We start from the raw sequence: 21,955 nt of genomic DNA, 5'->3' as shown, positions 1-21,955 counted from the left end.
AAAGGGCTTCCATCTGTTGCTCCTCGTGTGGCCCCCGCTCAGAAACAGACCCCCACTGCCTGTCTTAAAGGGAAATTCTTGTATTTGACCATTGTGAGTCATTTGACATTTCTTAACAACAGAGGTGACAAGTACAGTGTTACCATGACCACGAGAATAACACACAGGTTGTCAAATAGTGGACTTTCCCTTTAAAACTGGATGTGACACTGCTGAGGTTAAAGTGGCAGGTACATAAAAACCTCAAATATCATGACCTCAAAATTCAAAGTCCAGTCTCATTTGAAAGTGAAGTCAGGTTTTTTATTCATATTTATCCACCAAAAACCTTCATCTAACATCTCCAGTTCCTATTAGAACCAAACACACTGTGTGTATATGACAGTAGCGTTAGAAGAAGTTCAGCCCGTTGAAAGATCAAAACATTCTGACCCAGACGAGGTTTTCTTCCTCTCTTACTAATTGAATTAAACCCTTAAATTTGTGCCAAAAAAGCTTTTAAAGGATTCAATCAGCTCCTCTGCAGCCTGAAAACTACGACTCAGCAAGATTTTATAAAAAAAAAAAAAAAAAAAGACAATATGCCCTTTACTAAGATAGTAACTCACACAGATGTTAGACTAAGTGTTTCATAAAATAACAAACAAAGAGTTTACATTTGACTTGACAGAATACAGCAAACTCTGCACCTCTACAGATCACATGATCAAACATTTCAAAGTAAAATCAACCAATCCATTCTGAGTGGCATCAAATGTCCCAAATCTATTAAAAAAAACAAAATCTGGTTAAAGTCAGTTGACCCAGCTGCTGACTGAACCTGAGTGACTTTATAACAGTTATTATTCAGAGTGAAACTTCTGAAGACTTCATTTGAGGCAGAGTTACTGAGTGACATGTCATTAATGAGTGTAATATATATATATATATATATATATATATATATATATATATATATATATATATATATATATATATATATATATATATATATATATATATATATATCCCTTTGATCTAATTCCTTATTGTTATTTATTTATTTAAAAAATCGAAAATAAGAAAATTGTTGATAAGGACCAAAATAAATTACTACTGCTAATTGTTTGCAGTAATGATACAATTCAGTCAAATTACATTCTGAACATGTAAAATATTGGCCGGTGCACTGGGTGCTCTGGGTGCTCTGGGTGCTCTGGGTGCTCTGGGTGCACTGGGTGCTCTGGGTGCTCTGGGTGCTCTGGGTGCTCTGGGTGCTCTGGGTGTTCTGGGTGCTCTGGGTGCTCTAGACTTAGCCCCGGATCTTATCATCTCCTAAATCCGCCCCTGCTATTTAACATGACAGCAGTTAGCTCACCAGCCGTTCTAGCTTCATCACCACCTCCTCCCTCTCTGCTCTGACCGGCTCCTCATACAGAGACTTGAGGTTTCTGCTCTCTTCTTTAAACTCTCCACCTGTCTGGACTTTTATTTTTTTAACCTCAGACTGGCATATTTGTGTAGTCATGGTATTTCCTGTCCACCTGTTCTGATTTCATGTCCAGGAAGCAGTGTGGGTCTTGTTTGTGGGGGCCAGAGTCTTACGCTCTCAGGAAGTTAGAAGATAAAAGAGTCTTCGGCGAGGCCGAGGTGAATTAGTTTTACTATAATGTGTCTGAAGACAACACAGCACTTTGTCCCCCAAAAAAATGTACTACACCCCCTCCTCCCCCCAGCTTTCCTTATGTACAGCCAATTGAATGAGACTGTGTTTGATGTTATTGCTTAAGACAATGAATGCCAGCGTGCAGTCAGTGAGTTCTCTCTAATCTATTTAATTCCTTGTTTACAGCGGAGGAGAAGGCATCCTCCTCTCATCTATTCTAATGAGATATGTTATCTCTGGTTTATTCACCGGCCTGCATCCTCTCATCACACACATCCCATCTTAGCTAAAAGCTGCACAAAAAGATTATGTAAATATATGAACAAAATTATTTTCCTTTATACAAGCACTTTTATGCACCCTGGTTTCTACAGAACGTGTTTGTAACTGTCCAGTTTTTCTACTTGGTTCTACATGAAAGACGAGTCTCTCTAAAGGCTGGAGACGCTTCATCGGACTGTTTTGCATCACTTTGAAAAGTTTGCTCCAGCTTTGATACTGTACTCGATTTTTTTTCATTCACTGTACAAAGTTTATGCAACAAAAGAACTTAACAGCTGTCTGAGAAAGAAAAGTCTGCCATAAATGTCACTTGTTCTTGTTCTTCTTCTTCTTAATCTTCTTCTCTTCTTCTTCACCTGGAAAAATGTAACTCAGGGATTCTGTTTCCATCAACAAGCATCGCATCAGTAATCTTTAATGAACATCAGAAGTTACTGGAGACATGTGTCAGCTTTGGATTTTTAAAGGTGATGCCATGAATACAACAGAGCGTTAGGGCCACTGTCAAAAATACAGCAAGAGACATTTCAAATTAAAAGTCAGAATATGTAGAGGAAAAAGTCAAAGTCATATTCCTGTGGGAAAAGTAATAATATTTCAAAAATAGTGTTTATTTTTGGGAAACAAATTGTCATATTTTGAGAGAAAAGGGGTAGCATTAGTATAATGTCAACTTTTTTTTTTTTTAAAGGCATTAAAAAGTCTCAATATATAGAGAAACAAGTCATAATATTTCCAGAAAAAGATGCACTATACTGAGAGACAAATTATAATGTTGGGAAAAAGTCTGAATATTTAAGAAAAAAAGATGTAATATTACAATAAAGTCATAATTCTGAGGGAAAAAAGTCAGAATGTTGAAAAAAAAAACAAGTCAGAATATTTGAAAAAATATGTAATATTACAATAAAGTCATCATTTTGAGGGGGAAAAAGTCACAATATTACAAGAAAAAGTAATGTTTCAAGAATAAAGTCCTAATATATGTGAATAAAATGTGTAATATTTAGAGATAAATAATATAAAGAAATATTTATTGTCCTGTCAGGAAAATATGAACATATAATCTATTCAATTTCCTCATGACAGACATAACATACTATACTTACAGTATAGCAACCCTTCAAACTTTATATTGTAATATTGTGACTTTTTTTCTCTTAATTCAATTCAATTATGACTATTCTTAAAATAATACTAATAATGTTTTTTTTTCTGAATCTGGACTCATTAAATGTAGTTTTTCTCTCTAACGGTGGCCGTAGCACTCATGTCCTACATCAATGTAAATGACACATGACTTGTAAATGGTTCAACGTTTGCAGAATAATCCAATTTGACAGAATTTGCTCTGTAATTTAGTGAAGGAAAAGTTTTCCCATGCTCCACTCATAGTTCCATTTCATTGGTCCACTCTGGGTAAGAATACGCCCCCTCATCACTCTAGTAGAGTCCTGACATAGCACTTAAATATTTAAAATGAAGTTCCAGTGAAATGAATGATTTGTTGGAATGGGGATATGTGCTTGTGTGTGTGTGTGTGTGTGTGTGGGTGTGTGTTTATAGTGTGTGTATGATGGTGTGAGGAGAGATGCTACTCATGACTCTGCTCCTCATTTCTCTTAACTCTCACCTTGTCTGCTCATCTTTCATCTGTACATGGCCAACATGTGAGATATGCGTTCTCTCCTCGATGATCTTTCAATAAATACTCAACACCGCCAGCCTGTCTCATTATTTACTGATGGAGATGGTTTATTCTTTAGACTGAGCAGTATGTGACATGATGATTAATAAGCTGGGAGGTTTACATGTCAATAAACACTATAGTAGCTCACACTAGGCAATCGTACCGTGCCCAAGCACGTTTGCCCCCTAAAATCCGTATTATTTGTCTAGTGTGAGTGCAAGTGTACCGTGCTTGAGTACGGTACACTTCCCTGGTACGGTACGGTTGGAAGAGGTGTGCTTAGGCACGGTACACTTGGTCACGCATGCGCATTACGGATTCATATTTTTTCCGAAAATAAGACATTTTAAATCCCGGGAAAAGAAGCCAATTTTCCAGGGAATCCTGGGAAATCAACGATTTTTAAAAGGCAACACTAGCTGAGCCCTGTTCATTTCAAGCAACACTAAATGCAACGTGGAGACATTATGTATGTATGGGTTCCCAATCCAACCATTTTTTGTGTATTATTGTATCATTATTAAGGCAAAAGAACTCAATTTATGTCCATGGACATTACAATGAAAAGGCTAAAGGCTTAATATTAGTTTGCATCCAGTGTGCTGCGTGGACTTCATTACATCTGCTGCACCGCTGCTACCACAATTATGAAATGGTAAGTTTATTGTCAGTGACTGTGACCCTCATAAAAGTAATATTTTACAAATCTGCATTATATAAACTAACGAAATTCGTCTTTTTTATACAGGTATCTAGTACTGCATACTACACAGGCATGACTCAGAAGAACAAGCTTGCACTTTTTAATCATAGTGCGTTGTGTTAATTGATCGGCTGTGTTGTGTTTTACCGGCACACAGCACGAGAAAACACACCTGTGCATGTTTTATGAGAGTAAACTGTCTATATGTTTTTGCGCAACGTGTCGGAGACAACCGTGCTTGAGTACGGTACGGTTGGGATAATGTGAGTGCGGGCCAGCAGGGGGACAGGGGAGGGGGGACATCCGTGCTTCAGCACAGTACGGAACAACTGACCCTAGTGTGAGTGCGCCCTAAAGGGTCGTTCCTTTAATTTAGTATTTTAAATTTTAAAAAAACATAATTAAAGCTGAGGACAAGATATGCTGAATTTTGAATGGCTTGTAAAGTTCAAAGTCCCTCATAAAAACACTACATTTCCCATAGTGCCATGTGATTAAAAAATATCTTGATTAGGCTCTGTAGTCCTTGTAAAATGTGATGGGTGACACACAAAGGTAAATGTTGAGCATCCAGAGGACTTCAACCATGATGTTATGTTATTACAGGCATCAATAGAGAAATAGTGGCATAATTCTGATTTTCGATGAGAATATTTAAATTATTGGCAATCATAAAAAAATCTGGCTATGCAATGAAAAATGTGTTGCATGACAAAATAAAATCAGTAGAGAAAACAGAGACAATCCTAATTAGGTTCGGGACACTGATGATGATGTTAAGTTATCACTAGTTAATTAATCAAACAGGAAAACAGTTATTGTAAAATTTAGATGGAAATATGTCATTTAACCCTCCTGTCGTCCTCCCGGGTCAAATTGACCCCATCTCTTTTGACTGTTCCTTCGTTCTTCCCTCCTTCCCTCCTTCCCTCTTTCTTTGCTCCCTCCTACTTCCATACTTATTTCACCACTTCCTTCCTTCCTCTTCTCCTTCCTTCCTTCCTCTTTTCCTCCCTCCTTCCTCCTTTCCTTCCTTCCTTCCTTCCTGATTCCTTCCTTCTTTCCTCACTTCCTTCCTTCCTCTTTTCCTCCCTCCCTCCTTACTCCCTTCTTTCCTCCCTTTCTTCCTTCCTTCCTCCTATCCTTCCTTCCTTCCTTTATTCCTTTCTTCCTCTTTTCCTCCCTCCCTCCCTTCTCCTTACTCCTTTCCTTCCTTCCTTCTTTCCCTCCTTCCTTCCTTCCTTGACCTGAGGACAACAGGAGGGTTAAAAACTTAAAATGTATGAAATTTTGCTACAAGAATAAATTGTTTAAATTTAGATTGAATTTACTGACTACATGTCAGCAAATCAACAGTATGATATAATCAGCATTCAGCCAGTTATTATAGTGTCAACTCCTTACTCATGTTACCTTTACTGCATAATTGGGGGAACATTATTCTGTACTAACTCGAGTCAAAATCAACTAATCAAACCTCTATTTATTTATTTTTTTTCACAAATCTAGTTAAGTGTATACAATGATGTTAGTCTGGATTAGTTAAACCATGTTTTAAAGAACAGGTCCTGAGCCTACATAGTAGCAGAGCCCTGTATGTTTAGTTTATTTCTCTTCATTCATTTAAGAATAACAAAGATGTAACATTGTTTAAGATTGAGGACGGGTAACGACAGTAACTGACAGTGAATCAGAGCTTGAGCTTGAGCTTTTGCTGAGTTGTTGACTCAGCAAAAATGACCTTTTCTGTTCAACTAGCACCTGTCTGTAACTAGTTATGATCCTACAGGATAAAGTAGTGGATGTGTTCTCATTAAATGTGTGTTTGTGTTACAGGGCTTAACTGGTGTGGGGACATTATTACATATAGCTATAACAGGTTTATATTTATTGGGGTTTATGAGCTTTGGTGAAACAAAGCCCTTATTGATTTGAACTCCTGAGGTTTGGAATGGGTTGATGCAGACTGACATCTGGGGGGATTCCAGGTAGGAGCCATGGTGCTGTCTATGGAACAGAAGGTCTAGAAGCCTCATTGGTGTCATCAGGTGGGCAATGGCACCCTCCTTCTCTGGTGTTTCGATGATAGGCCCACCACACCTCCAGAGGGCTCATCGGCAACACCCGGCGTCCCAGGTGTGGCCCCCTCTGCTTAACACCTTCTGTGTCACAGATACTATTGTGTGACACAGTAAATGATCAAAATCGAAACTTATTTGGCCCACTAGCCACCAGTTGCTTACTGTTTTACTTTCCATAATGACTTTCTTGTTAATTCTTCACCTACTTACTTTCCCAAAATTAAATTGCGTTTAGCATTCAATACACACGTTTGGTGGTTTTTACTTTTTTAAAAAAAGGACTCATCTCATTTAGCATTGGCAGGCTCACAATGTTCAGTCACAGTTTCGGTTGTTTTTAGAGTAAGCTAGTAGCGGCTAATGTAGCCTGGCGCTGCTAGTTTCCTGTAGAGATGAGCAGCTACAGATGTATGCTAACCTTACTTCTTTTTAACTTAAATTTGATTACTTTTCAAACTTGTAGTCTTCAAACCCAACTGACACTGACTCGAGTGGCATTTGAATCAATGTAGATACATTTTAAGACATATTTTGAAAGAATTGAACATTCCGGCTTGTTCCACCATACTGTTCTGAATGTATGTTCATCTATAACACAGCTGCTATCTTTGTAACACCTCATTCAATATTAATGACCAACTTATGTAGCTTTCATTCTATTATGTAATATCACATTAGACTTAAATGGGTCTGCATATAATTAATAATTATTAATGGTGGCCAGCTCTAAAATTAGAAAGTATAATCCTCTCTCCACCCAAACACCATGAAGGACAGAAGCTTCTCAAGTCATATCTTCTTATTATAGACATTATAATCCTCCCACAGCACAGGCACGCTGGGATAAAATGTTGTTTTTGTGACAGCAGTGAACAGATCCACCAGGCCGCGGTCCTTTGACGTGTTTTTATTAATTTCACTTTGACATCAGTACAGAGACCACATACTTTTTTTTTTTTTCAGTTTTCTTCTTTTTTTTTTCCTGCAATATCTTTCCCAAAGCTTCAAAAAATTGGAACCAAAGTCATCATAGCTAATACAAAACAGAGCTGATGTTAGTGAACAACGTCTAGATACCAGTAGTCAAAAGCAACAAGACTCGCCAGAGACAAAAAAAAAAGAAAAAGAAAAAGAAAGTAAAACGCATTCCTGCCACACACACACTCCCATACCCGATGAAAACACAGAGGAACAAACAGGGAGAAGGAGAAAAAGCAACATGCTGTGATATATTACACTCTCAAGAAAGAAGCCAACAGGGATTGGGAGAAGAAGTGATGTATGGAACCTCTGCAGCTCACACTGTAATGCAGGTCACATGACCTTTCCTGAACTTAAGTTACGATTCATTGTTACGATATGCATACGGGAAGCAAATGAGATTTTATAGCGCAACGCTTGTGGAGACAGAATGGTGCAGCTTCAAGCCAGGTGGTTGTATATTAAAGGGTTGTTTCACCCAAAACTAAAACTCTGAGCTCTGGTTGTGTCTGGCATACGGATACTTTTGGTTGCGTTTTATTCTCTGGAATTCTTAGAACTTTAGTTAAATTTGAAACTTTTGTCTCATTTTTTTAAGTTTTCACACAAAAGAAAACAGATTTCTGCCTCCAGCGCAACAGAATGGAGGTCAATGAGTTCTGTGTTTGTACTTACTGTGAACAGTTTTCCTTGGAACTACTTTCCTGAAGAAACAGTCCCTAAAAAAAAAAAAAAAACTGCTGACAGTGCGTTCTGTGTTTTATCCAGACTAATAAGGACCTTGTTTCTCAAGTTTTTTTAAATTATACTTGGTTCATCTCTGTTATATTGTGGTTGAGGCACAAATCTTAAGTCTCAAAATGTGGGGAAAAAAAATAACTAAAAAATAAATAAATAAATAAATAAAGCATCTGCATTGAGAGATAGAACCAGAGCTATGCGAGAACATTTGTGATAATGTAATTTTGGGTGAACTGACCCTTCAAACTAGTCAAACTACTGATACAAATGTGTTCCAGTAGATTGACTTCAGTAGATGCAAACAAGCTATATGCAACTTCTTCACATTAAATAAATAAACAGGATGCATAATAACACAATCAGTCTTTGCCTGATTCTCTCTCTGCACTTTGCCGTGCGTTCCTTCAGCGCCTGTGGAGCCTTTAGAGAAGCTGCTTACCTTGGTCGCAACCTGGGGGGCTAACTAGCATCTCTAACAGAAATATTGCATATTTCAGCTTTAAACACACCCAGAGTCTGAATGAGACACTGTGCATGAGGAGTCAAGCAAGACATGTGCGAGTTGATCACAGTGAGACGACACGCAGCGGAGGGCATGCATGGAGAGGAATGTTGGATCAGAGGAAACATTCAGCACACAGGCAGATGTCTGAGTAGTAGTAGTAGTTGTGTGACTGCATTGAGAGGCAATGAAAGAATGTTCTTCCACTGTTGGCCATTCAGTATTCAGGGGACATTTACTCCGTGCAATCTTACTTTAGGGCACGATGAAATGAACACTAACATACTTTCATTTCCTATTCATCCCTTCAAACAATATGGAGACATAGCAGTAGTGCTAACATATGACTATGGTTTTTACTGACTTCAAAAACACCATTGTAACAATCACAAGTAATAATCATATTAAACAAAAAAAAAACAAACAAAAAAAAAAAAAAATCAGGGTCAAGAATATGATACAGCCTATATAAAGGGTGAGAATCCGTTTCTAGCTTACACTAGATAGTTAGACATGCGCTTCATGGCAGTCAGAGAAAGAAGAACTAAGTGACAAACAGACCTCTAGAAGAACCACTCTGAAAACTGCTTCTACCTTTAACCCCAGCTACACTCGTTATTCACAGATCCCTGATTTTTTTTCGTAGCGCCATCTCATCTCTAAACACCCTCTCAGGTCGCTGTTGAGGTTTTGTATGGAGTCTCAAGTGTGCCAAAAATAATGAATAGAACTTTACAGTGCTAAATCATGACATCTTTTGAGTTCATTTTAAAAAGTGATAGAATATTAATTACATTTAAATTTGTTATTTAAATCTTTTCATCAATTTTCAAATATTTTTAAATTGTACATTTTGTTATTCCAATAACTATCAAGTCAATTCATTTGGCTCCGTTTTAAAATTCACCTCTCTTAAATTTTTGAAATTTAACAATTAAATTCCAAATGATTTAAGTTAAGTTTAAAGTTTTTAGTTGGGAAAAAAAAAAAATAAATCAAATAAAAAATTATAAAATAAAAATGATTTTAATCAAACATTATGAAACCCTTCAATTATTACAGTTGCACCCTCCACAGAGGTCAAAAGCTGACATTTTAAAAACATCCACGGCGAGCCGAGAGGGCATTTTCAGGATTTAGCAATGTGTTAACAGATCAGGGAGTGGTATCTCTTAACTTATCAAACAATCAGGAATTCATTACTCAAGAGGCCTCTGAACGACCTCCATGTTTAAAATGATGAAGCTCAGTGACAGTTAACGTAACTCTTACAATGCTGTTGTCAAGCTAGTAGGGAGTCAAAGCAGTCATCCTATAATTAATATCAATAACAGTAATAAGCAGTGATAAGAATAATCAAAATGTACAAGTGAATGCGAGACCTCAACACTTTGTGGCTTGAACAGATGACAAAAGGAGTTAGGACTGCTGTAAGAGAGGGAACTTTCCTTTGATATAAAAAGCGAGGCTAACATGTTCCATACAGCAGAGAGAGCCTGTTGTTGTCTTAAGGTGTATATACATACAGAAAACTGTTCAAAAATGCATCTGATCAAAAGACGGTGAACTAGACCAAATTATCACAGCTGGCTCAGTGTTCCAATCCTTTTATTTCAACCTGCTCATGGGCTTAAAAAATAAAAGTTCAGTGCATTGCAGAAACTTACATAAACAAGTGCCTGTAAGGTTAATGGAAACAAACTCAGTAACAGGCCAATCAGTAACAGCAAACCTATTACCAGCTTCTAAAAAAATTAACTCATATCTATCCGTACGACAGCTGTAGAGCGAGAGCAGGATAAGACTAGCCACAATGACACCCCAAAGGTTGGTTTTATTCAATTTTTTTTAAACATTTTTCTTTTTCTTGAACGTTTCCAGCTTAAATTATCAGTTTACCATCTGTTTACTGTGTGGTTTTTAAAGTACAGACATTTGCTTTTTTTTTTTGTGACACAAACAGCCATCACCCCTGAATCCCCCTCCCCCGCCTCCCGCTGTACATGAAGTAACCAGGTCATAAATTCAGTCTAGTTCACTCGACCCTGCCTCCGTTTCCCCCCTGTGGCGCATCCACAGACAGGCAGGGTCCGCTGCGGTGTTACATCACTTCCTCGCTAGCGACGCACTTCCTGTCTGCACAGGCACAGTTCTTTTCTAATGCTTTGCAAAGTTAAGCTGCGCAGTAGTTTTACATTGAATATCGAGTAGCTTAGAGATTTTCTACCTAGCAAGGTTCAGTGTAGTAGGGTTGGTGGTTGGTTGATGGAGTAGGGAGAAGTTAGACTTGGGGCAGGGAGGGGTTAACTGGAGAAGGGTAGGGGCAGGGCGGGGTAAAGGATGAGGGGGTTTAAGATGGTGATGAAGATGAGGATGATGGTGATGTGGAGTTTTCGAATGGGAGTGGAGCTGATCATTCAGTTTTGCTGCGCTTCACAGCTCCAGGAAGTTTCTCTTGCAACCTGCAGGAGGAAAAGCAAAACAGATGTTAAATACTGATCATCTGTAATTAATGCATAAAAGTTACTGATTGTAAAAGAGATGATCAACTTCTTTGCTGATGATTAGTGTCACTTACTTGGCCATTGTGGTGTTAACTTGAGTGCGTACCAGGTCGATGTACTGATCAATCTGGGTCTGCAAGGACAAAAGAGCAGATGAGACGAGTTAAGAAAAAGACATCACCTGAAAAAGGAACAAGTACATATTTGAGAACTAGTGAAACACATGTTACTACTAAGAGTGGCCCTTATATGGACTAAGTCAAAAATAACAACCATCTTCACAGTATCAAGCATGTTCTCGAGGTGTAAGGGAGTCTTGATCTTCTACTTTTTGCAGATGATGTACTACCTTTTGCCTTTACTTATTGGAAATGAGTTGAAGGAGTTCCAGCCACTGGGGGTCTTTTGTAAGAATATGGTGGATCATGAGATTGAAGGGGTTGTGTGATGTAGTGCTGGCTGTACTGCAGATGTTGTACCAGATGGTCGTGGTAATAAGGGAGCTGAGCCTAAAGGCAAAGCTCTCGATTTACTATCCATGTGCGTTCCAGACCTCACCTGATAATTGGTTTGGGGTGATGAAAGAAAGTGGCCAAAATTGGTTTCCTTTGCAGAGTGTCTAGATTTTCTCTTAATGTGCTTTAAAAGAAATGCTTGATCACTGAGCACTGTCTGGAAAGGAGCTTTGCATTGACCTGAGGCAGTTTAAACATCTGATTAGAATGCTCCATGAACACTTCACTGTGGAGGTATTCCAGGCACGTCCACCTGGGAGGAGACCCTGGGGCAGATGAGGAACTCACTGAAGGAATTCTATCAACCTTCTGGCCTCAGAACGCCTCTGGAAGCCTCAGGAGGAGCTGGAGTCAGTAGCAAGCAGAGCTTGGCGTGCGTTTACAACGACCTCAACCCACATAAGCAGCAGAAAATGGCTCATTAAACTGTAAAACCTACAGCTCAGCTCTGTATTAGTCAGGAGCTGAATGTCTGTTATCTCTATTTTCTTATGAATTCACTTTGTGTACTTATGCATATGTACATAAAAGCAAACAGTGTACTATTGAGGTTCATATTTGAATCTTAATTGAATATTTAAACATCTGTGTTCATTAGTCTAACATTAAGTCACTGATAGAAGGTTCCTAAAAGCTGCTCTATTTAGAGGAACCATAAACTGACCAATAAAACACTAAGTAAATGAAGCCTGACTCTAACAGAGGAAGAATACAATCCCCTAGACATATAAAGTTCCTATTTTGCATGTTGTGCATCATTGGGATGCCGACGGCCATCTTATCTGAGCTAACAGTGGAATGACTTCATGCTCTCAGCAGCTGGATGCTGGACAGCAACAAGAGAATTCAGTGTGTGATGCAGACTGCAGTCATCACTGAGCTCACTGCTAACTGATGGCTGCTCTAACAACTGATGTCATCGCTGCTCTCAGGGAGGGTCAGGAACTTAAGAGTCTGTCATCTGATACATTTGTCCTGTACTTGTCATGTTTGACTCTCACCTTGTTCTTCTCGTAGACCGGAGGCACGGCGAACAGGAGGATGTTAGCTGCAAGGCAAAGACACACACACAGATAAGTGTCAGGAAACCAGCATCATACTGCCTGACCAGATAAATGATTACAAATCAATGTGAGATGCACCGTTTTCTACACATACCATCATGTTGGCTAATATCATATACACATTAAAGGGGCAATGTGAAAGATAAAACCACAGATTCACATAAAGGATGAAACTTAAAACATGTCTGTGTCACACAGCTTTCACCAGCCACCAGCTGTCTGGGTGTGTCTCAGTGAAAAATGCTTATCAACTCACTCAAGCTGAGCTCAAATTATCACTGTCAAAGATGCTGAGCTAAATATTGCTGCCAGCTTTGATGTAGAGCAGATACAGCCTTATTAATCTATGTGATACATGCAAATCAGACTTGTTGTCCTTCTTCACGGTCAGCATTACCACTAAAGTCAACAAGTGGTCTGCAGAGGTGCTGGCTACGTGTTCCCAGTCTTTATGCTAAGTTAGGCTAATCAGCAGCTGGCTGTAGCTTCATATTTATCATACAGTCTTGGCAAGAATGTAAATAAGCATATATAAAAAATGTCAATCTATTCCTTTAACATTAAAAGAAAAGAGTTAAATATTCAAATGTTAACAGACATAACTCAGTAAACCATCAGACAGTACTGTTCTGTCCTAATGAGTGGTCGTCTATGTTGGGACAGTGCGGTCCATTTTGTCAGCTCTCTACGCATCACTTGGACCACTAAGACTAAATGAGCATGGTGGCCTCATTACAACCCTGCAGGGATATGATGCTCTCTTTAACTTTACACACTGCTGTTCTTCAGTAGCATTCTGTGTTAGTTTTTGTTCAACAAATCACAGTGTCAACAATCTTAACGTGGGCTGTAGAATGAGTGGAACGCCTTCGTTTTAATGCTTATACCAACCATCAGAAATGAGTCCTTCTGCAGTGTTTAATGAGTCATGCTAATAGTGCCCAACTTGGACCAAGTAGAAGATTCCATGACTTTGATAAGACTTTCTGTGAATACATTAGAGAACTTCTCTCAGCTAGATTGTGTCCTTCCTGGTTTATTAAAAGTAGCCAATTGTATTTTTTTTTTTTTTTTTTTTTAAACCTCAAATAAGTTTTATATGGAAATTTTAAAAAAGCAGCCAAAATGAATACTAAAACGGGACATTTTACAGTGTAACAATCGACTTGTCAGTGACCCTGTTTCTAAATGACCTCTCACCCAGTTTGGCATCTCTGCACTGTGATGTCTTGTTACTGATTGGCTAAACACTGATATCATAGAAAATATATACAATAAACTGATTAATAGAACTAATTAAACTGCATTCTAATGCAACAATGGTGGGAAATAATCATATATGCCCCAGCATGTCCATGTGGGCCCCATAAGGGTTACATTTGGGCTGCAATATGGGTCCCACATTGGTTTCTCTGCAGTTTCCATGGTGGCCTCACCTGTGTTTGCCCATATGGGCTTCAAGTGGGTTCTGACTTGGTTTCAAGTGGGGCCCAACTGGGTGAGTTACACATGTGGGGCCCATGTTTCTAAAAACAATATGGGTCCCATACAATTTGCCCTGTTTATGCCCATGTCTGCCTAGCCCACTTACATCTCTTATGGGGCTCATACAGTCAGCCCACATGGGCTTCACATGTGGGGCCCATTTTACTGAAACCTGCACAATTTGCCCAGTTTAAGCCCATGCCCACTCAGTCCCACGTAGCCCACATTTAACCCCCAAAACTGTCAAACTCAATTATAAATGTATGCAGAGAGCAGTAACAGGTCATTGTAAATTCAATTCACAAATAAAACTGCTATGCAAGCATGTTGATGGGTCAAACAAAGGTGAACTCTTGGTTCCCACAGGTCTTACCCAGGATCAGGATGGTGATTCCATTGAAGACGGCTCCTACGTAGGTCAACAGCCACATGACCACAGCCAGCTGGAGGGGGAACAGCAAACAAAGAAGCCATGAGAACAACACACACCACCTCACATACATCTGCTTCATCAGGGTTCAACTGGTGTCAATATACTGGAAATACTCAAAGTCCAGTGTTCAAACATCCCACAGCATGAATTCCATCAGTACACTCAGCACTCTGCTGCTCTCAATGTCTCTTTTTTTTAACACAAACACTGATTTCATTCACACATGAATCCTGAAACTCCACGTGTTGAGGAGCTGCAACATTTATTAACAGACACATTATAGTCTGTACTGTACATTTACTGCCAGACTGATAACTTCTACACTATCAACAGTTTTCCATGCAGCGACACAGAGGTTGACTCATGTTTTGGAATAGCACTGCAGAGGCTCCAAAAAACTAGTGATTTCCAAATGAATGATATTTGGTGTTATTGTTGGCACTAAATATTGTTTTGGCCTGGTACAATTATAAGTGAAACACTGGATTGTGCCCTTTGGAAGGTTGGATTTTAATGTGAAACATCTGTGTGGGAAGTGTTGAGTTGATGGTAGCGAAGCTGAAAAAACAGAAAAGTAGAAACGCCTGGAAACGACTACTGAATAAAAAGTCACTGTGGAAATGTTCATTTTAGCAAATTTACCGTGACAACAAGTGCACCTGGAAGTAGTATGAGGTTTGCATCAATGGTACATTTACAACAGAGCAGATAAGGAAAAACAAATCATGTCTCCAATATAAGCTTCAATCTTCAAATAAAAGGGCTGCTTCTCTATTTTTTTGAGAACTTCTATTTGAGAATTTACGGTAAACCTTTTATTGAAATCCAGATGTCAGACACTCACTGTTTAATACTTCTAATGTGACAGTTTGAATGGATGCTCATTTTAGAATTGAGTTCAGGTTTAAGTTTAATGTCATTTGTGCAGAATAAATTGTCCAATGAAATGTTGTTTTCCATTGACATAAGTGTTTTTTTTTATCATCCTATACATACTACATACTATTTCATCCATCCTTTATAATAATAGTATAATGATAGTCATTTTAACAATATTTTTCATTTCCAGACTCTATAGCTTTTCTTTTTTTTTTCTATAGTTTTGAAAACTAGTGTACAATTATAAATGTATGTGTGTGTATAATGAGTGTGAGAGTAGTGGAGGAGTGGTAAAGAAGAGATGGAGCGCAGGCATAGACAAAGCTGTCTTTCTCTTTTTATTCTCTCTCTGCTGTTATGTGATCGCTCCTCATGCTGACCCGCCGCTCTCAGAGTAGAATATAAGTTAGAATTATCCTCTCATGCTCTAGAAATATGGTTGTGGAGTTCAACACTGGGATCAAATCTTATCAAATGGGATGTAACTAAAACCAGCATCCACAAGTACAGATGTTTGAGCTTGTGATGCTTGATCAGCTGTTTTCTCAGGACTGTGCAGGTGTGTACAGACTCAAATTTTGGAGTTTGGAGACGTCATGTGTGTCCTTGTATATCTCTGCCTGCCTGCCTGCCTTCAATCTGAGCAGTTTTAATGAGAAATAAGCAAAAACTTTAAAAGCTAAAGCTGACTTAAAAAAGCTGACTTGTAACCTGGAGCTTTTTTTATAACTTAAACCGGCTTTGTTGAGGTTCCACTTTATTCTACAAACTGGGACATTTTGGATGTACGCTTTAACAAGGTCACAGCGGGACTGTCCTTATTTTTATGTGTTGTTTGGAAGGTCGTTGGGTTGTCTGAGGGAGAGACAATAGAGAGATGGTAATGATACTATTGATTTCCTTTCTCGCATTTGTGCACATGTATCGACTCACTGCTGTTAATAAATGAGCATCTGTCTGTCTGGAGGTTGTTGTTTTTTTCTGCACCAACCATGACAGCCAATCAGTAGTCAGGTTACATCAAGTTCCCGGAATGGGAAATGGCTAAAAGGATAAAGTTGATATGAAGTTCATATTTGACATTTGTATTTTGATCTACAAATGATGTTTTTTTTACTTGTTACATCATATTTTACGCCCACTTCACCTAGAATAACCCTTTGATTTTTATCTTACAAATGTGTTTTTTCTAACATTTTGTAATATTTTCACAAAGCTTCCTAATGACTAGAAAAGGTCAAAAGGTCATTATTTAGTTGTGAAGTCATGCCTCGTTTTTCTTTAAGATCAAATCTTCCACTCCCATGTTTCTAGGAGGAGATGTTAAAAAGATTTTTTAGTATTAAAAAAAGTCAGGAAATCTTCCCAGATGTTGGAATGGCTCTAGAGACAGATGTTTATTTCTTGTGATCTGATTGCAAGTTTTGATCTGTAGTCGTTATGTTCAGGACCAGCTGTTTTATAAATTATGATCATCCAATAACATCATCATAAGCTCTGGGGTTTATTATAATACAGATCTGAATCTGACAACAGTGTGACCGACTTCCCCTTGTGATGAGTTACTAGTGTACCAATCAGAGCTATAAAAAGTCTGGACCCAGGAGATGAGTCTTTGTGGGGCAGAGTGGGAATTAGCTTCATTAATGAGCAGACTAAATGATTGGAGTGCAGGAACAGCGTGGACGTTGACTGGACGCCGGAGCGGCTCACCTTTAGGGAGTCCACGAGGTCCTCAACCAGGAAGAGGCGGCTCATCTGCTTCAGGGCTCGGTTGATGTAGGTCAGACTGGTGTCCACGTGCTTGCGGAAGGTCTCTGGGGGGATGCTGACATCCTTATCTATCAGTGATCTGCAGAGAGAGAGAGAGAGAGATGGTGGGGGGGGGGAAGGTGAGCACAAAATGAGGCTAAGTGTGCGGGCAGAAGGTGCTGCAGATAAAAACATCCTGATCCAGCCTGTGGTGAAACAGCTTTAAAGAGGAACTCTTTCATTTATTACTGGCTTATAAAGCTGTTGATCAAGACCAGTGGCTCAACGAGTACTTTAGCAAGTCAAGACAATTCATGCTGTCACTTTCTAACATGAACTCTTGGGAAGCCCAGTGTGATATTTAGCTGCTGAAGTGGCTGAAGAATTGTTTCATAACAGAAATGTACAAAAATATTTCAACATTTGGAATGAAACTACTGAAAATACTAAAATAATCTAAGGCTCTCGTGTTTTAGAAGTTCAGTTTGTCATATTTTAGTAAGAAGCCTCCTTGTTTTATGATCTGCTGCTTTTCATTTACGGTTGACCTTCCTTCATAAATTCAGCACATGTTCCATCAGTACAACAGAGTCGTATCCTATTCACCACTGAGCTGTTCTCACTTTCCCTTTAATAGAAATACTGTTTTAATTCACTCATTCACTGCAGTCACTTCTACTATTGTTTTGTTTTTTTGTTTTATCACTGTTCAGGCTTCTGTCTATCAAACACTGTCTGCACAGATGTTTTTTTTTTTTTTTTTACATTAAAAGTCTTCCAGCAGCTGTAGGAGCTCAGTCCTACTATTTCTTCATAGGCTTTCAACTTGAAACATATGCAGGAAGTGAGTTTCTTTGACAGCAACATAACAGTCCTCTATATAGTAGATTGCATATCTTTAGGCTGTGGACTGTTGGTAAAATTTCCAGTTGTTTCCAGCTGTCATATGAAAAGATTTGATGCTTTTCTTTGTTTGATCTCTCTATAACTTGGATGTCTTTAGATTGTTGACCTTTTGGTTGGGAAATCAAGCAATCAAGACATCACATTGAGCTTGGAGAACTCGTGACAGGCATTTTGACATTTTATAGACTGAAGATGCAACAAAAGTATTGTCAAGAGACTGAATCAAAGTAATAATTACAGGGTGAAACCAGGCATCATAAACGTTCACTGGCCACTTCATTAGGTGCACCTGCTCAACTGCTCCTTAATGAAAATCACAGCTATTCAGTGCATTTAGGCATGTAGACGTGGTCAAGATGAACTGCTGTTGTTCAAACTGAGCATCAGAATGAGAAAGGAAGGCAATTTAAGTGATTTTAAACATGGCAAGGTGGGGAATTTCAGAAACTGTTGATCTACAGGCATCTTTAGGCTTTGCAGAGAATGATCCAAAGAAATAAAAAGAAAAGAAAATATCCAGTCAGTGGCAGTTCTCTGGGCAAAGAAAATGCCTTATTGATGGCTGATGTCAGATGAGAATAGCCAGACTGGTTCCAAGTAATAGAAAGATAACTGTAACTTAAATAAGCACTTGCTACAACGGAGGTATGCAGAAAAGCATCTCTTAACATAGAACATGTGGAACCTTGAAAACAGATGGCTACAGCAGCAGAACACCACACTGCCAGCCTGTCCTGTCAGCTAAGAACAGGAAACTGAGGTTACAACTGACACGCGCTGACCAAATTTGAACATTAGACGATTGGAAAAACGTCGCCTGGTCCGACGAGTCTCGATTTCTGCTGCGATATTCAGATGGTGGGGTCAGAATTTGGCGTAAACAACATGAAAGCATGCATCCGCCCTGCCAATGGTTTGGGCTGCTGGTGGTGGTGTAATAGTGTGGGTGATAGTTTCTTGGCACACTTTGGGCCTCTGGAGCATCGTTCAAAATCTCTGAGGAATGTTTCCAGCACCTTGTTGAATCTACACCACAAAATATTAAAACAGTTTTGAAGGCAAAAGGGTCCAACTCAGAACTAGCAAGGTGTACCTAATAAGTGGGCGGTGAATTCTAAATTATTTTGTTTGGAGGTGCCTTTGAAGAGGAGCTGTGCTATGAACTCTATGCAGCACTGCTCTGAGGCTTTGGCTCCACCATAAAAGTTGTGCTATAAATAAAAGCAGAAGAGACAGAGGTTATGTGAGGCTATGCCAGACCTGACCTCTAACATTCGGAAACTTAGTAGTCTTTAGAGCTGTGCATACTTCAAAGGCTTATGATGCTGAAATTGAAGGCAGTGGTTTGTTTAATGGGATGAAAACATGTGGCGGGGCACGAGTCCAACATGGCTCAGTGCACGACGGAGAGCTGGATCGCAATCAATGGTTTATACTCCTTACATCATTCTATACATGAAGCTTTTTACAGTTGAAAGCATCTGAATGAATTGTGCTTGATTCTGCTGCTGGTATGTACATGCCTCTCAGGTCATGTTTAGAAGGCAAATTAAGAGTTTCTTTCTTAAGCAAATGCCTTCAGAAAACAAACAGTACATAATGCTAATGAGGCATTAGATACGCATGAGTACACTGGCCTTATCTGTCTTCAGAATCAAACCAGATAATGCTCTGTCAAAAAGGGTGAATCAAACCCCCCGAAATACTGAGCAAGAAAAGGTCAGTTTGATGCAATGCTAGCCTTTTGAGACTTTGTCTTACTTGAAGGGGTGTCCGTCGCTGGACTTCTGCACGGCCTGGACGACGGACTTGTAGATGCGGAAGGTGATGGTGACGCAGAGCAGTGCCAGCAGCAGGTAGGAGGCCACGCTGATGAAGCTGAAGGCTGCCAGCGACAGCAGCAGCAGCATGGACACACCGAACACCAAGCCCGACTTCTTGGGGTCTCGCCAGTGGATCAGGTCCTTGACTGTAGAGAAGGTGGATACCATGATATCAGTTTATTAATGATGCTTTGTTGTGAGCCTCACCAAAAATTGGCAGTCTTTACACTTGTAATGACCTTTTATTTTAATTAAACAGAAAAAGGTGAACTACAGTCTGACAATGAGTTGAGTTGAACAACTGAATGTGTGAGGTTATAGAGCCTCTAGCCTTATAATCATTTGGATGGGTTCAATGGGGATAGTCGAAGTTTAGTTGAGTATTTTTCACCCTAACAGATAATTTAAAAGTGCTTTATATCAAAGATTCTGAAATAAAGTCTCAAAAAATAACCAACACAAACAAAAAGCTAGTCATTACTAAAGGCTGGGTAAAAAACAATGGTACATTTCATGTGATGCCCCCCACTTTGTTGCCGCTTTGTTGTCTCTTTTTATCAAAAATCTGAAATAAAGCTCTAAATCACTAATTAATTCATTCTGCTTCTACTTTGTCACTTTGTTATTGTCAAACACATATGCCAAAGTTTATCTTAAGTTAATATGAGGCTTCAGTCATCCAAATTAGTCTAAATTTGAGTGGAAAATACGATAAAGGTCTTCAAAACTTCAACCAGAGACGAGATATAAAACTGTAGTGGGGCTGTGACTCTGGCCCAGTAAACACAGAAAACATGTAGCATGAATGTCTCTCTGGCATCCTCAGCTGAGAGTAACTGAACGAGTCACACTGTTGTAGATGCTCGTTTCGTGTTTGTATGCGTGTCGTGTGAGGAGCCGTGCATGCAGAAGTGATCGCCTCTATACAAAGCGGTTATGTAATGCCGGGTTGGTAATGGGTTGGCACTCTCGAAACGCCACTCCTCCCCTCTACGTGGGGGGAAAAAGAAGGGGGTATTTAAAAAAGCCTTGTGTAAGTGCTGGAGAACACCACGTGTGTTGATGCCTGGGGGACGGTTCAGGCCTCAGTGCTGCGGCCAGTTTAATTGGAACGTTATAGACGGTCACATATCATGGGGAAATGAAAAACAGCTACAGAGAACTGTGTTTTTCTCCTTTGCATTAGAACACAGCCACAATTGTACAAATTTAATTAAAAATGTTCCCCAGTGAAAAACTTGCCAGGTTTTAGCAACACCCACATGGAATGTTAGGGGTGGAGGGGGGGCTAACCAGACCTTTACTCTGTAGGTACTTTGTTTGAACAGTAGTCCAACTAACCCCGCTTTCCTGACATATACAATATGTGCTCAAACACTCAATAGTCATGTTTTAGTGCTGCCTCACTGTAAATTTAGAAATATAGACATAAACATCATCTGACTCCTTAGCATCTCAGAAATAGTCACACTAGTTTTTATACGTTTTACAAACACTGAAAGGTTGAATATGTGGATGAATAAGAGAAACATTTCTCAACTGTGATGGACTATCAGAAACAAAACAGTTGAGTATGCTGATCACTATATAGATTTTAAACTGATGATATAAAAAGACCCCAAAACACAACTAATGGTTAAAAAAATTGAATTAGTTTCCCCTTTATTTATTTCACATGTTCTAGTGTTGCCATGTTTTACATGATATCTTAAACCACTACATGGCTTGTTAATTTCCTTTACAATGTAGCAGTTGTTGTTTAACAAGGAATAATAATTCTCATCATGTTAGGGGCTGAACCTGTTTACGAGGATCAGAGGGAGGCAGCAGCACAGCTGTGGGGCTCAGATGGAAACAGAGAGAGCTCTTTTGTTCCTGATTCTGTCTGCTGAGCCAACAATGACTATGTGATAACCTCATAACTCCAGTATGGTAACGTTTCCACGCATCAGCTTACAAAAGCGACTGA

The 21,955-nt window shown here is 39.1% G+C and overlaps 1 protein-coding gene across 3 annotated transcripts in view; it reads right to left on the bottom strand.

The window, feature by feature from the left end:
- Positions 1–10,216: 10,216 nt before the first annotated feature.
- rtn3 (reticulon 3) overlaps positions 10,217–21,955 on the bottom strand; it is a 30,680-nt gene continuing 18,941 nt past the window's right edge. For all 3 annotated transcript variants that reach the window (XM_062444372.1, XM_062444373.1, XM_062444374.1), the window contains 6 exons: positions 19,925–20,132; positions 17,219–17,357; positions 14,567–14,636; positions 12,646–12,692; positions 11,204–11,262; positions 10,217–11,087 (listed from right to left, as the gene is read on the bottom strand). In XM_062444372.1, the coding sequence (XP_062300356.1) occupies positions 11,039–11,087; positions 11,204–11,262; positions 12,646–12,692; positions 14,567–14,636; positions 17,219–17,357; positions 19,925–20,132 (572 nt within the window). In that variant the 3' untranslated portion in view covers positions 10,217–11,038. The remainder of the gene's footprint in view (positions 11,088–11,203; positions 11,263–12,645; positions 12,693–14,566; positions 14,637–17,218; positions 17,358–19,924; positions 20,133–21,955) is intronic.

The sequence above is a fragment of the Scomber scombrus genome, chromosome 23 (genome assembly GCF_963691925.1).
Source record: "Scomber scombrus chromosome 23, fScoSco1.1, whole genome shotgun sequence".
Lineage (NCBI taxonomy): Eukaryota > Metazoa > Chordata > Actinopteri > Scombriformes > Scombridae > Scomber > Scomber scombrus.
This window is presented reverse-complemented; position numbering and strand designations above follow the sequence as displayed.